The sequence below is a fragment of the Euphorbia lathyris genome, chromosome 1 (genome assembly GCF_963576675.1).
Source record: "Euphorbia lathyris chromosome 1, ddEupLath1.1, whole genome shotgun sequence".
Classification (NCBI taxonomy): domain Eukaryota; kingdom Viridiplantae; phylum Streptophyta; class Magnoliopsida; order Malpighiales; family Euphorbiaceae; genus Euphorbia; species Euphorbia lathyris.
In genome coordinates, this window is record NC_088910.1 from 62,998,088 (window position 1) to 63,013,452 (window position 15,365).

General features: G+C 38.7%; 1 protein-coding gene across 1 annotated transcript; it reads right to left on the reverse strand.

Moving 5' to 3' along the window:
• Positions 1-1,358: 1,358 nt before the first annotated feature.
• LOC136235357 (probable leucine-rich repeat receptor-like protein kinase At1g68400) lies at positions 1,359-5,809 on the reverse strand. Its single transcript, XM_066024991.1, has 2 exons — positions 4,394-5,809; positions 1,359-2,262 (listed from the first exon to the last, which is right to left on the reverse strand). The coding sequence occupies exons 1-2, from the start codon at positions 5,739-5,741 to the stop codon at positions 1,589-1,591; spliced, it is 2,022 nt and encodes a 673-aa protein (XP_065881063.1). The 5' UTR covers positions 5,742-5,809; the 3' UTR covers positions 1,359-1,588.
• Between the last annotated feature and the right edge of the window lie 9,556 nt (positions 5,810-15,365).

The following is a 15,365-nucleotide window of genomic DNA, read 5'->3' on the forward strand; positions in this document are numbered from 1 at the left end:
GTTGCCGATGCCTTAGCGAAGCACAGAGCGACTATTCCTAATTTGGTTTGGTGGAATACATCTCCATCGTTTTGTAATTCTTTCATTTATGAGGATTATAGTTCGGTTGAGCAATTTAGAATTTAGTTTTGCTCTGTTCTCCTCTTTCAGTTTCTTTATTCCTTTGTATACTCTTTGTTTGCTTTTTAATAATATTCGGGTCCGGGTTTGGGTTATTTGGCTGGGGGTGCCGACCTAGTCGGGATGTCCGGTCTTTTCCTAAACCATCACCCTATTTTTACTGAAAAAATATTCTAGACTTCTAATTTATAAATTTTAATCTTTAAAATATATTAAAAGTACTGGTTTTACTAGTTTGATATAATCCAAAATTATGGCTTGACATATTTGTAAATAGTTTTTAAAAAATGAATTTCTGTGTAATTTTCACATTATTTTACTTAAACCATATATATTATTTTATATGACCAACATTATTTCCTAACATTAAAAAACAAACTCAATATGTAGGCAATAATTAATGTATGTATATTATGATTAATGTATTGGTTCATTAAAAAAAATAACGTACTGGATTCAAGAAAAAATTAACGTATTGGTCCCATTAATTATATATGTATATTATGATTGTTTTAATTGAAATATAAGCTAATTGTTTATTTTAAATTTAATTGTATTTTGTTTAATACATAAATGGGTTTGGACGGGCGGGCTTAGGATTCATATCTTAAACCCGAGCCGAGCCCCAACCCAAATCCAACTAAATTTCTTACAGGCTGGGTTGGGCTTGGGCTCATCAGGCTTTATTAAAAGCCTGACAGACCCGGCCCGACCCATACCCTGGTGTACAGCCAATAAGTAATGGAACAGTAAAGGTCTCTCCTCTAACATAAATAACCGTAATGGTGAAACAACACACGGACTAGCCCCTCTACCCAGAATCACCAATCCTATGGCAGATCTCCAAAATAGTTAATCTCTCCCTACCTCTTCTCTACCAACAAACAACCTTATTTAATGATCCTAGGCACACTAGAGATAATGCATCCCATCCCTACTATAGACACCCAAACTTGAGCATCCTTCTTGTATATATACACCATCAACACCTTGGGCCCCTCTTTACTCACTACCTTACTGCTATCAAACTTTGGGCTGAATTTCATGTAATGTCCATACCATTTTTCAAGGATCTATATTATATCAAACAAGATAGCTAATGACTCAGTCCCTCGCTTATTGAGCCTCAACCCTCCAATAACGCTCCACTCCCTCTAAAAACCAAGCAATTCAATCCTAGCCATTCCTGGTAATTTCAAGTTCCAGTAGTAGTGTATGAACTATAACACCATATCTAATTAGCTTCCAACCGAATAATTAAATTAATTTGTAAAAAAAAAAAAAAAAAAAATAGTGTTATAATAACCACTCTACTCCGTTACAAATTTATACTAATAGGCTAAAATTGGCTAGAACCAAGAATCATACAAAGAAAAGGGGTTAAAAATCTCACTAAGATTGCAGGAAAATCAAAGGCCACCTTGATTTACCAAGAAATCCACAAGTTGATAATTATACTAAACTGTTGTCACTGGCTAGCTCCACACGTGTCTTCGGACAGACTAGGGGAATCAGATACAGAGTCAAAGGTGGTATCATGACAGGGTGAGACCTCGACTCCACGAATTTCGTCAATCATCTTGACAACGTGGCCTATCCTAGGGCGTTGATCAGGCTGTGATGATGTACAAGCCATAGCTATTTGTAACAGTCCCACCATTTCCTCCTCAATATCCTTGTATCTCATTAACTCCAAATCAAACACCTCAGCAGTCCATTCCTCCCTCACCACTGACTGGACCCACCTTGGCAAATCCACTACCCCACCATACCCACTCCCTGGCCCACCGCAATCCACAATAGAAGGGCATTTCCCCGTCAACATCTCCAGCAGCAATACACCAAATGAGTACACGTCAGATTTCTGACTTGGTTTCCGGCACTCCGAGGATAACTCCGGTGCACGGTACCCATTGGATCTTGGAGTAGAGGCTGTAGCGGATGCGAAGAGGGAGAGGCCGAAGTCTGACACGCAAGCATTTCCGGCTTTGTCCAGGAGGATATTTGTAGATTTGATGTTACCGTGTGCGAGTTTAAGTTGCTTGCATGAGTTGTGAATAAAAGCTAGCCCACGCCCTGCTCCAGCTGCTATTTTGAGTCGAGTGGTCCAGTCCAATGGAGTTCTGCCTGGCCCACGGTTTCCTGCATTAAACCATCCATCTTTTTATATTAAAATTACAAGTTTCACACTTTCAGCATGTCATTCTCATTTCTCAATCAAGAGACAAACACGATAAGATCAACGCTAACTAATTAGGCTTAACACATTAAGAGCCCCACAGCTTAGTGTAAAGAGCTATTAAAAGAGCTAATTGGTCTTCTAAATTTATAGGAAGCCTTGTTAACCCTTTAACTTTATTTAAAATGATATAATTAACTTTCTAATTTCATTTTCAATGTAAACAAGTTCACATAACTAATAGATCACTTTAAATAAGTTTAAGAGGCCAACGAGACACTATGTAAGTTCGAATACCAAGCTAAGTTCCTAACGTATTAAACGTATATGCAATTGGATACAAGCCTTTTACCTTTTTGAACTTACTTAAAATGTTTCATTAGCCCTCCATGTAGTTTACATAGTAAAACAATAAGAGATTAAGGCAAATTAAAACATACATCACTTTAAACGAGTTAAAATGCCTAATAGATCATTGTAACAATTTCACATGATCAATAGATCATTTTAAACCAGTTTTAAGACTAATTAGAAACAAATTTAGTAGGCTAATTAGATATCTCAAAGGTTAAGAGAGCCAATATGCTAATATGAACAAGTATAAATGACTCGTAATGTAATAAGCCTCCATTAAAGAGAAATTCTAGTCTAGTACTAAAGTAATCAGTAGTGTTTACATGAATCCTGAATGACCAAATGAATTTGGACATTCACCGTTAGATCCAAGTTTATTAAATTTAAGTCTTATGATGGTTTGAATCTCCACCACATGATTCTAATAAGCTTGGATCTAACGGTGAATGACCATCAGGGTCCAGGTGAGCACTACTACTACTAAAGTAATACATTCTACTACTTTTGCAGACTTTTATTTTAAAAACCAATCATTTTCTAAAGTAAAATAATATAAGCTAATGGTATGTATCATTTCCCCATTAAAATACGGAATGTGTTGGAGTATAATTCTTGAAAGCAATGGTATGGAAATATAAGATGTCTTGAGAGAGCCTAAAAAGAAAAAGCCTCGAGTGGCGAGCCAAGGTGTATTCTGGCTTTATAGAAGGTTTAGCATTTTGGTCGTATATATTAGCTGGAAAGGGATAAAGAACAAAAAGGAAAAAGCAATGAAAAGAAAAGTAAAAAGATCTTGATTAAGAATACCAATTCCCAAATCATCCAATTGAGTTATATTTATATTTTGTCAAGTTGTGTAACTGTTCCCTTGTCTGTAAATGGGTGGGAAAGATGCAGCAAAACAGAAAGCATAGATGGAATATGGAGCCCACAAAACTCCCTCTCATCAGCATCAGGTGTGGTGTGGTGTATTTACTTATTTAGTATACTCCAACTCCAGCCAGGCCAGCTAGCTTATCACCAACTTCTGCATTTTCATTTTCTAACTCGTACTACTACGCACTCCCAATATATTTCAGAGTGATCCTTATCATTTTTCAAAACACACACTCATTTTAGAAAATTAAAACAAAATCAAACAGAGTCGGACCGGACCCACTAATATATCTTACCATCATTTCAATTATATATGTCCCCTCCCCTCCATGATCTCACAATAATTTGCTCTTTTTTCTACTCTACAATACATTCACCTAATTTCTTCATCTCCCGCTAGGATAAGATATGAATCTAATTATATGCCTATCCGGATTCAGCTCTTACAACAGTAAGTTTAATGTTTATTAGGGAGTGCTCTTTTAAGAGTTGTTAAAGGAAATATGGGTTTTTTAAGACATAGCATCTATTTTAACTCCCTACCTAAAACTTAAAATTTTAAACTATTAAATTCATGGATAAGAATCATCAATTTAGTACTCATTTTATGCTTAAATAGAAACCGTAACTATTTGACATGTAATGTAATGTAATGATCTAGTATTAGTATTGGTTCGAGATGGTTTTAGAAGAGAGAGTGAACTATGTGATAGATAGGACTAAATTTATACCATATCCCCAAGAATATAAATCACTACACTATATGTTAGTTTGGGTGGTGAGAAAATTGGATATTCTTAGAACCCAGAAAATGTCATTAACGAAAGAGAAAACATAGATATTAGGAGTAATAAAGGAAGTTACCATGTAGAAGCCAGAAGAGGCTGGCATTGGGCATGTAATCATAGACGAGAAGCTTCTCTTCTCTAGCAAAGTAATAAGCCTTCAAGCTTACCAAATTAGGATGCCTCAATCTCCCTAAAACCTCCATATGCTGCTCAAACTCTCTCTTCCCTCCTACATTTGCGTCTTTCAATCTTTTCACAGCCATCACGTTTCCGTCATCTAACACCGCCTTGTACGCCGTCCCGAACCCACCTTTCCCCAACATCTCCGCCGATGCTCTCAACAAATCTTCTAGTTCAAACCTCTTTACCCCCTCGAAGAACACCATTCGCCCCCGCTCGAACCCTGCTTGGTTCGGGTACGGGCTTGACGAGTACACTATTTTCTCTGTCTCCAGTAGCTTCGACCCCTTCCCTTCTCGCATTTTCGCTGCATAGTTTCTCCAGAAATAACAGTAAAGTAGGAGAGAAACTAACAACAACACTAAAACGTCGCCTACTATGATCGCAATTAGTGCCAATGGACTTATTTTCGCTGTTTTGTTGTGGCCACTGCTAGGGGTTACTGCTTTTTTCGGGGGTATTGAGCTCGGTGATGATGACACTACTGTTGGATTACTTCCCGGCGTTAATGGAGAAGCAATAGCTCCGGTGGATCCGGGTACTGTCGGGTCGGATACTACGCCTTTACAGGTCCGCATTGGGGAGCCACAAAGACCGGTGTTCATACTAAAGGCGGATATGGGAAAACCCGATAACGATTTGGGGATTTCACCGGAAATGTGGTTACCGGAGACATTAAAATCCTGCAAAGTTGGGATGTTCAACCCGACTATGGAACCGTTAAACTGGTTCTCTTCAAGCCGAAGAGTTAACAAATGAGTCAAACGGTTGAGTACGGCGGGAACATTGCCGGAAAATCTATTGTAAGACAGATCCAAGCGGTAAAGTCGAGAAAGAGATTGTATAGAAGGCGGAATGTCACCGGAGAAATCGTTGTGAGACAGAAAGAGAAGCTTTAAAGCTGTTAAGTTAGAGAGGTCGGGGAAGGGACCAGAAAAGGTGTTTCGTTTAAGACTAAGAACACGAAGCTGAGTGAGAGATGTCAATGGGTGAAAGGATCCATTGAGAGCAAGATTTTCAAGAACAAGACGAGAAACCCGATTTTTGAGACAGTAAACGCCGGACCAGGTGGTGCAGGGGTCGGCGGTGGAATTCCAATCTGTGAGCCTATTGGAAGCGTCAGATAGGGACTTGAACTGCATTAGATATTCGAAATCTGGGTTAGGAGAAGCTTGGAGGAGATAGGGACAAAGGAAAAACAGGAACAAAGTGAAATGTAGAATTAGGAAAAAGGGTTTGGCCATTGCAGTAGCAGAAGAAGCAGGCGTTAAGGTTTGGAGGGAGTTAAATGGAGCGTTTTTATTAGTAAAGAAAAGAAGAGTGAAGAGAGGTGTAATAATAGGAAAATTGAGGGTAATAAATGAAAAATGGTGCTGCTAATAAGTAAATGTAATTAATACAGGTGATTGAGGTGGATAGATCGAACTGATTCTCAGAAAGCATGCAAGGTGTTGTGTTGTCCTGTTTTTCTACTGCGACCTTAAGTTTTTACTGCCAAGACTACAACAATATTTACCCTTCTTTTGTTTCTTTTGCTTTTCCTTTTTCTCAAAACGTATCTTGGCTGATTTCCCAATTCTGCCCCTTGTTTTTCTTTAATACTAGCTCCGATAAATATTTGGATTTTCTTTTTTTGTTTGGTGAACAAGGCTCAAGGCCCCAATCTTGCACGGAAACGGAAACGATACGGAAACAGAATTTTTTAAAAATATAGCAAACGGAAACGTGGAGAAAACGCGTAAATATTAAAAAAATATAAAACATAAATTATAAATACATAAAATAATTATTGATAAAAAATGTAAAATTTATAATTCCATAATTGTAACTAAGATAGTGTAAAATAATTACTACTCCACCATTAAAGTTAAATTCTTTAGGTTAAAAAAATAAAAAAAACAACAAAAAGTACACCTATATAATGGAGGTTTCTAGAATATCTTTATCTAAAATAAATTACATTCACAGCAACAGCCCAACCAAACACGTTCCAGAAACCTCCATAGACACACAAAAAACAGAGAATTAAAACCCAGACCAGACTCAATTTGAAGAAGAAAGGACGATAGTGACTCGAAGAAGAAGAAATCGGAGTACCCAGACTCAAAGAAGAAGAAATCAGAGTTTCATTTCAATATAGATTAACAAATAAACAGAGTTTCCAGAAACCTACGTTTTTTCTCAAGTCGGAAGATTGTTTTCAATCTCCAGAAAATTACCAATTGGAGAAATTATGTGTGGTAAGTATTCAAAATTTTGGAAACGCGTTTCAATGTTTCAGTAATTACAGAAACGTGCACGGAAACGTTTCGTTTCCGTTTTCGGGCGTTTCCGTTTCCCACATCTTGTGGAAACGTTGAAACCTTGGATGCAGAACGTTTCCGTGCTTCATAGCAAGGTCCGGGAGAAACAGAGAAAAAAAGAAGACAAAAAGGAGAAAGTAACAGAGATTACAGCCGAATGGTACGACTGAGCAGCAGTCCTCTAGCATTTGCATAGAGGATGTCCTCAAGGTTTACAGGCGGCAGATCAAACTCATGATAACCTAGGGGATAAGATCCTGCGAAATTCGTCAACCAGTCTGCAGCACGATTTCATTCTCTATAGGTGTAGACAAAAGACAACATCTAGTTTTCTCTCTGGATAGCCTGACAACAAGTAATTATCCAAGCATAAGGGTGATGAAGCTCAATCAATATTTATCAATTGTATGACGACCAAAGAATCAACCTCCACAATCACTCGCTTAAAACCCTTCTTCCAAGCCGGACATAGGCCGTAGTACAAGCCCCACAGTTCCGCCAACGTGACCATGCATACCCTAATATTGACTCTAAAGCCTCCACACCAGAAGCCTTTGTAATCTTGGATTAACCCTCCCGCTGCCACAGCACCCGAGTTTCTTTTACAGGTCCCATCAAAATTTAACTTTACCCAATCTTCGTCCCTCAAAATTACGTCTTTTCTATAAAATTTAAAAAGAAAAAGTAAAAAATTACTAGTATTACGAAACCGACTAATTTCAAATTTAACGAATTCGATAATTTAATTATAGACTTAAGTGTCAATGTCAGAGAATTTAGACAAGTCTCAAAGATTAGATTAAGAAGAGGTCGAGAACCAACAATCTTACTCTATTAATACATGCGTTAGCATATTCCTAGGAAGTATCAGTTTTGGTGTTCTAACTAAAGTTGAGACACATGGAAGGAGGAGATTGGAAGTTATGGTATTTCTTTGGACGAGTTTCTCTATTTTCAAGTGCGCCTTAAGATTTTTTAATATTTAGTTATTACATGTTTCAAAGATTATTCTTGAAGAGGGGACAATGGGACACTTAACCCCCACTAAAATCTAAGAATCTATATAACTCTAGGTATAAAATTTAGAATTTTTGGATTTTGCCCCTATAAAATCATAAGTAAAAAAGACGTCATGGCTACTGCTTGAAGCATGCATAATCGAAACAAGAAGAATATGGTTTTATTTAGGTTTTAATTTATTTATTTTAATCTTCCTACCACAAAACGGGGTCGTTACACATGATGAGATTTACACATAAAAGTTAGAAGGAATAAAGTACAAAAATACTCATAAAATTGACAGCTATGAACAATTTTAAAATTGGATCAATTTCAGAAATCATTATAAAAGACATATATTTTGTTTTTTTATTCCGTAACACTTGAATACCAATTGGTTCCAAAAAAAACAAATTCACGTTTTTGGTCGTTTAATAAAAGAATTTGAGATTAATATTTTTATATTTGACGAAACATTTGTATTTTTTTTTCAAGTCGTACAAACACAGTATAATTTGTTAAATTTTTTGTTAAAAAAAATTCACGTGTATTTATATTAATTTTCCAATCCCACTTTAGTCGATTTTCGAGCTCGACAACTCACTCATTTATGTGATCAATTCCCTCCTTGGTCTCGGTTTGCAGTCTCAGTGCATCAGACATCCTTAACACCGACCGTTTGGCGTCAAAGTGACAACATGGGTTTGTTAAAGTTGCTTCATAATTCCTATTTATATTTTTGTTTCATTTGATTCCTTATAAATTCATGTTTATCTACAAGTTTGGAATAGAACGGTTGTCTTTTTTATAAATTATTTCAGTTTATAATTACTTTCATTTCCTCCCAATTGTAATAAAAAAAAATATTATAGATATAAGGAAAAAAAAACAAAAACTTTAACAACCCGAGGTTTTAGGCGCATATTCTCTTCGTATTCATAAACATATGTGCCTAGTAATCGGCTTAAATCTAATTAAACTTACGTTTTTTCCAATCCTTGCATTTCCCATCTAATCATTGTGTTTTTTCAGAAATCAAGTTATTAGGTGTACATTCTCTTTGTTTTCATAAACATATATTGATAAACATATATTGAGAATTCATTTTTCTAGCATGTCCGCACACACCTCACACGAACCAATGTTGAAAACGAAATATTTCTAGCAAAATATCATCAACAATAATATTATATGACACACCAGGTTATTCTCTTTGTGATAAATGGTAGCATAATTGTTATTTTTGTGATTAGGGATGATTTGTGAATCTCACTTTCATCATCATGCCTTGAAAATTGAAGGCCTTTGTTCTTTCCAATTGAAGCCTCTCCAACTTGATTATAAAATGAATATCACTTTCACTGCCATCTAAAATTTTAGGGGGAGCCGCGAAAGTATTAAGCCTCATTTTATTTAAGGGAAAATTACAAAACTATGTTAAATGGGAGGCTTATTTATATATTTAACTCATTTACTCAACCTACTACATATCTAGACTGATTTTGTGTGACTTTTTCATAATACCCCTAGTCTTCCCACTTCCCCAAACGGGAACAGTCTCTCCCATTTTCTTCTTGGTTGCGCGAAACGGTTGGCAACTCCTCCATTAATGATTCCAAGGCTTTTTTGATCTTCCTATCTTCCTTTAAATTGCACGAAATCTACATCATTTCTCCAAATCACAATGTATTTCTCTTATTTTTTTTTTGAAGATGTATTTCTCTTATTCCTCTCTTGATTCTGCAACTTTCTAATCCTAGAAAACGAAGTCATGGTTCTTCATCTTCCATTTTCTGCTCGTTCGAAGAAATGGTGATTCTACGTTATTTTCATCATTTTTCCCAGTTTATCATATTGGTTTCGTCGAAAAATGTAAGTATATATTGTTTTTTCTGTGTTTTTTCCATAAATCCACTTAACATATGCGGTTTTCATGAGGTCTGTGAGGAGAAATTTATCGATTTCACTTCGCGAAACGATGATTACACGAAGTTTGCAAGGTAATTCGATAAATTTCTCTCGCAGACTCCGCGAAATCATCGTTTCGCGAAGTCAGAGCGTCATATTCCTCCTCGCAGACGTCGCAAAATTATTGTTTCGCTAAGTAAAATCACCCTCTTCCTTGCACATTTATATTCGCATACTTAGCGAATCATCGTTTCGTGAAGCCAAATTTTTCTTTTTTCTGACTAACACGATTAAATTTTTCTGAAGGTGGTGGAATACATAATATTCATTCCTGGAAGCCGACGTGTTAGGGTACCATGAAAAACATCCATTCCAAAAGGCATGGACTTCCAACCAACAGTCATGAATAAGAGCTTACACCATGGGACACATCCATCCCTGTGGTGAATATGAGCCTATGTATCGTGAGACATCCATCCATCGGTGGTGAATAGGAGTCTATGTATAATGAAGTGATTTATTATGAGTTTATTGTGGCAATCTTGTTCTGTACCGTGAGAAACATCCATCCATCGGTATTGAATAGGAGCCTATGTATAATGAAGTGATTTGTTAGGAGTTTATTGTGGTAATCTTGTTGTAAATTTTGATAATTTTATGATTTTAATGTTAGAATCCGTTGTTGTTTGGCATTTTTTGTTATATACCACTTCGTGAATTAGCTTAAAAACACATCCAGGCTTCACATATGCTAATTAAATTTATCAACTAAACCAAACATTAGCTTCGCATGCTTCACATATGCTAATTAAATTCATCAAGTAAACTCAAACATTAGCTTCACAAGCTTCACATAAGATCGAATCTGCGAAGTCATACGGGGGGGAGAAAGACGCGCGTAAATATTGAGGGTAGTATGAGAAAGTCACACAAAAACAGTCTAGATATGTAGTAGGTTGAATAAATGGATTAAATATGTAAATAGGCTTTTTATTTGATCTATTTTTGTAATTTACCCTTTATTTAATTGGACAACGACAAGAGGAGGAGGATGAGGAAAATAAAGGTTAAAAGTTCATTGAAGTTGTTGCCATTTTAGGCTTTTACTTTTTTGCTTTCTTCCTTTTTGAATGGAATTTAGAAACCCTGCATTCTTGTTTTGTTTGGATATGGAACTATCAATCATCACTAAACTTCTTTTTGCACCATTTTATTATACTACTTATTTTATTTTAATGGGTAGTCCTAAATTATAATCTAACTCCATATTTTAGAATATATAAATATATATATACTTGTCTGTCTCGTATGCTTTTAGCCCATAACAATAATTGTAAGTTTGAACTGTCTAGAGATATTCAGCACAGGACCAAACTTACTTGTTTGATTACGAATTGGTCATGTATGCAATCCGATTATATATATATTTGATAACTTGCTGGATCCGATTTGATGATCTCCGCCGTAGTTACCTGTAAAACAGAACCGGAGACAGGATCTCCGGGAAAACTCTCCGACGATCAAGTCAGTTTTTGTAGGAGGGTTGGTAAATTGGCGATAGTATTGTGGGAAAAATGTGAATGTACCTTTCCCCCTTTGGCCTTGGGGCTTTTTATAAGTGTTCTTAAGTAACCGCCGAGGGCGGTTACCCCTTCCAGGCCATGTTCCGAGGGCGGTTACTCCTTTTTAGGAGATGCCCCCACTCGTGGCTTTCGTGGCAACAAATGTGGTATCGTTTGTCCTGAGTGGGAGTTTTAGTGCTCCATTTAGGAATTCGGGGCGGTTACTCACTTCACCCGCTTCCTCTATTCAGGTCACATCCCATCTTAGACCATGGATCTAAGTATGGGCTGGGCCCGTGTAATGAATTCGGCCCGGTTTGGCTTCGCGGGTCATCACATGCCTCCCCCTTAGTTTGGCAAGAGCCCTTTAGGGTCTTTTTTATAGGAGACTCTTCGTTTTTGTCTGGATTTTCAAAATTCAAAAATTGTGACTTTCCCTTTCCCATCGTTTCTTTTCCGGCATCCACCTTTTGCGTCGTTTCTCTTCCGGCATCAACCTTTTTGCGTCCGTTCTTCTCTGTGTCGTCTTTCATATGTAAGTGTTCCTTTCCAGAATTTGTACCTCGCTCGATTCTTTACTTCTATTCATTTTCCTTCATCAATATGTCGAACTCTGACCTCGACTTCGCACCATTTGACGAAAATTACGTCCGCGAGGTCTCCCATGAGGTCGAGGAGATGGTTGATGAAGCTTCAACCAGCTCTCCTGGGTCTGATTCTCATCCCGCCGACTTCCTCCACCTGGCGAATACAACCGATGAGGGCCTAGGTTTTGACCCTAAAAAGTTGATTCCGCCACCTGTCCCAACCCCCCGTTTATTACCAAAGAAGGACAGGTCGGGAAGTCTAGTTTGTCAAGAGACAATTGACGATTTGCGGGAGCAGTATCCTTGGCTCCAAGGCCTCGAAACCCTTATTCCCGGGGAGGATAAAGGACCGGGCGACTACCCAAAGGGGTATTTTACCATTTTCGTCGCCCAGATCATCTGCGGCTTCACGTATCCGCTGGCGGATGAGGTTGCCTCCGTCCTTGGCGGTTACGGAATCGCACCCGGTCAGTTGCATCCCAATGGATGGGCCGATTTAACTCTGGACAAATTTCTGGCGGATTGTCTGGAGGTTCCCTTCTCGCTCAAAATTTTCTCCAAGCTTCATCATTTCAAAAGTTCGGCGGGGTATTTTACTTTCATCCGTCAGAGCGGTTACTATGGTTTTGACGAGAAGCTGAACAAAATCCGCGAGTGGGACCAATCTTATTTCTTCATCAAGTTTCACGAAGGGAATCCGAACTTCCTTCGCCGTTGGGACCGACCAAATGTAAAGAGTTTGAACTTTGGTTACCCCAGCGAGGAAGAATCTGCTGTGATCAAGTTTTTGAAGGGTACTCCCCCTTTGTATGGACGTATGATCAGGCTTTCCACATGCTAAGGAGCCGAGTGGCGATTGCCTATCGCGAGGGGGATCACGTTGTCTATATCCCTTATCGCGTTTTTGTACAAGGTACTTTTTATTTCCAAGTTGATGATTTCTTTTAACCCTTTGCAGGGGTGATCCCTTATCTCAAATCGCTGCAGATCGGGAGGCTAAAGCCCTAGCGAGAAGGAAGAGGCGAATGGAGGGAAACACTTCAGTCGCAGGGCCGAATTCTCCCGGAGGGGCGATTACTTCTATCGAGGCGGCTTCTCCCGCAAGGGCCTCCGTTTCACAAGGTCCAGCTTCTGCTTCCGAGGACCTTCCCTTAACTAGGAAGCGGAAGAATACTGCGGATACAGAGTCTTCTCGCCCCAGAAAGAAAAACGCTTCTGTGTCCCTCACTGTTGGCGGTACACCCGTATCCGCCTCGTCCAAAGGAAAAAGCAGTACACCAATCCACGAGGTATATTGATCTATTCCCCTTTTTTATGTTGTTAATTTTTCCTTATGAGTTATCTGCTGTTCTCCTGATCTTTCTCCTTATGCATTCGCAGCCAATTCCCGATATCAGCGGGTGGTGTACTAGGACCTTTGGCATGGCTGTGAGCTTCTCATGTAGGGACATTGTTTCTTCCATATGCAATGTCCTTGGGCGACTCCCCTCTGCTTTCCGCGTGCGAGAGCAAGTGCCGCTTCCTACTGCCATGGAGGGGATTGAGAAGCGGGCCATAGAGGTATGTTGTTACTTGTGATATTCTCTTTCAAGGATCTTGCATTTGTAGTAACCGCACATTTCTATCCGCTCTTATTATCTGCGAATCGTCTTTTATGCAGATTATTAACTTCGCGGAGGGTGCTCTCCTAAGGGACGCTGAACGCGCTAAAGAGTTGGAGAACCTTGGTACTGAATTGGCGACTCAGAAGTCGCTTTATGATGATGTCCAAGGGAAGGTAAAGGCTCTTGAAGGCGCTTGTCAGAAGGTTATGAGCGAGAAGGAGGAAGCTCTCAGATCCCTCCAGGCTAAGTCCGACGAGCTGCAAAAGGTCCTTGATGATCTAAATTCATCCAAGGAGGCTCTGGAGATGCAAAAGAAGAAAGCTGAGGAGATTCTAGCCGAAGATGGTGCTCGCATCTATTGGTATGGGGAGCGAATTCATGCTGCTTATGAGCATGGGCATCCAGATCGAGTACTTAGCCGCCCCAAGGTTCCCATCCCCGAAAAGGATCTAACTGAGAAGTGGGACAAGCTGGAAGCCGAGGATGCTGATATGGATGAGGTACTCTTCTTAGATTGGCAGAGTTTTCAGAACCCTCCAATTAGCTGCGAGATCCCTACTCAGAACGCGGAAAAAGAGGCACCACAAGACCTTTCTCAACCTGAGCAAGAGGTACCGCCCTCTGAAGCGGTTACTGATTCGAGGGTTGAGGATTCGCTTGAAGCAGATCCGCCCACTGGAGGAGATAAGGGAGCCACTGAAGGCGAGGAGGGCCATAGGGGTGAAGGAGAGGAAGCTGTAGCATAGTTTGATTTATATCTAGACTGTTGTATGTAACAAACTGCCCGTATATATATATTTTCTTTTGCTTGCCGCTTTACCTATACGTGCGATTGTTGCTTTATTCCTTATTGCCCTTTGTTTTCATACGTGACCCTTGCCCTTTTGCCGACTCCATATTTGTATTTCCTCGTAGTTTAGTTTCGTTTTCGCTAGGGTGGCCAGACCCTTTTTGCAATTTTTTGAGTACTCGTTAATTCGCTTAATTTTATGCCTTATCTTATAATTTTTCTTTCGAAAATAATATAATCATAAGGTTAATCATAAGGTTTTGCGAGTGATGCGTAATCATGCATCCGCCTTTCTTTAAGAGGCAACATATTTATGTGTTTTTAAGTTCAACCATAAGGTTTTTGCGAGTGATGCATAATCATGCATCCGCCTTTCTTAATAGGCAACACATTTATGTGTTTTTAAGTTCAACCATAAGGTTTTTGCGAGTGATGCGTAATCATGCATCCGCTTTTCTTAATAGGCAACACATTTATGTGTTTTTAAATTCAACCATAAGGTTTTTGCGCGATTTACCCGCCTTTTGTTTGTAGATAACACACTGAAGTGGTTGTCCTAAAAAGGATCCGCACTCAAACGTCGTATGCAACAATTGAATATCTTTATTGATAAAAGAAAAGACTTTTTGTTACATTGGTATATGAAATGTGCGGGATCAAAGCCTCATTAAAACCTTTTATCAGAAAACCCAGTGGGAAAAAACTCATAAAAGGAAAAAGAGTACTCGTCATTTCCCTGAACTACCCGGCCCGTTTATATAGGCGCAGATTTTCTAGATTCCAGGTGCGTGGGAGCTTTTTTCTGCTCATTTCTTCTATTTCAAAAGTTGATGGTCCCAGCTTCTTGGATACTCTATATGGTCCGATCCAGTTGACGCCTAATTTGCCTTTGCCATCTCTGGATTGTATTTTGTCCGCTTTTTTCAAGACCAAGTCGTTCTCGTTGATTATCACTTTTCGCACCCTTCTGTCATGATATTTCTTGATTCTATTGCGGTACATTGCCATTCGCATGTAAGCTTTTTCTCTTCGTTCTTCAACAGAATCCAATGCATCTCTAATGTTGATGGGATTTTGTGTGTCGCAATAATAAATTATTCGATCTGTAGGCGACT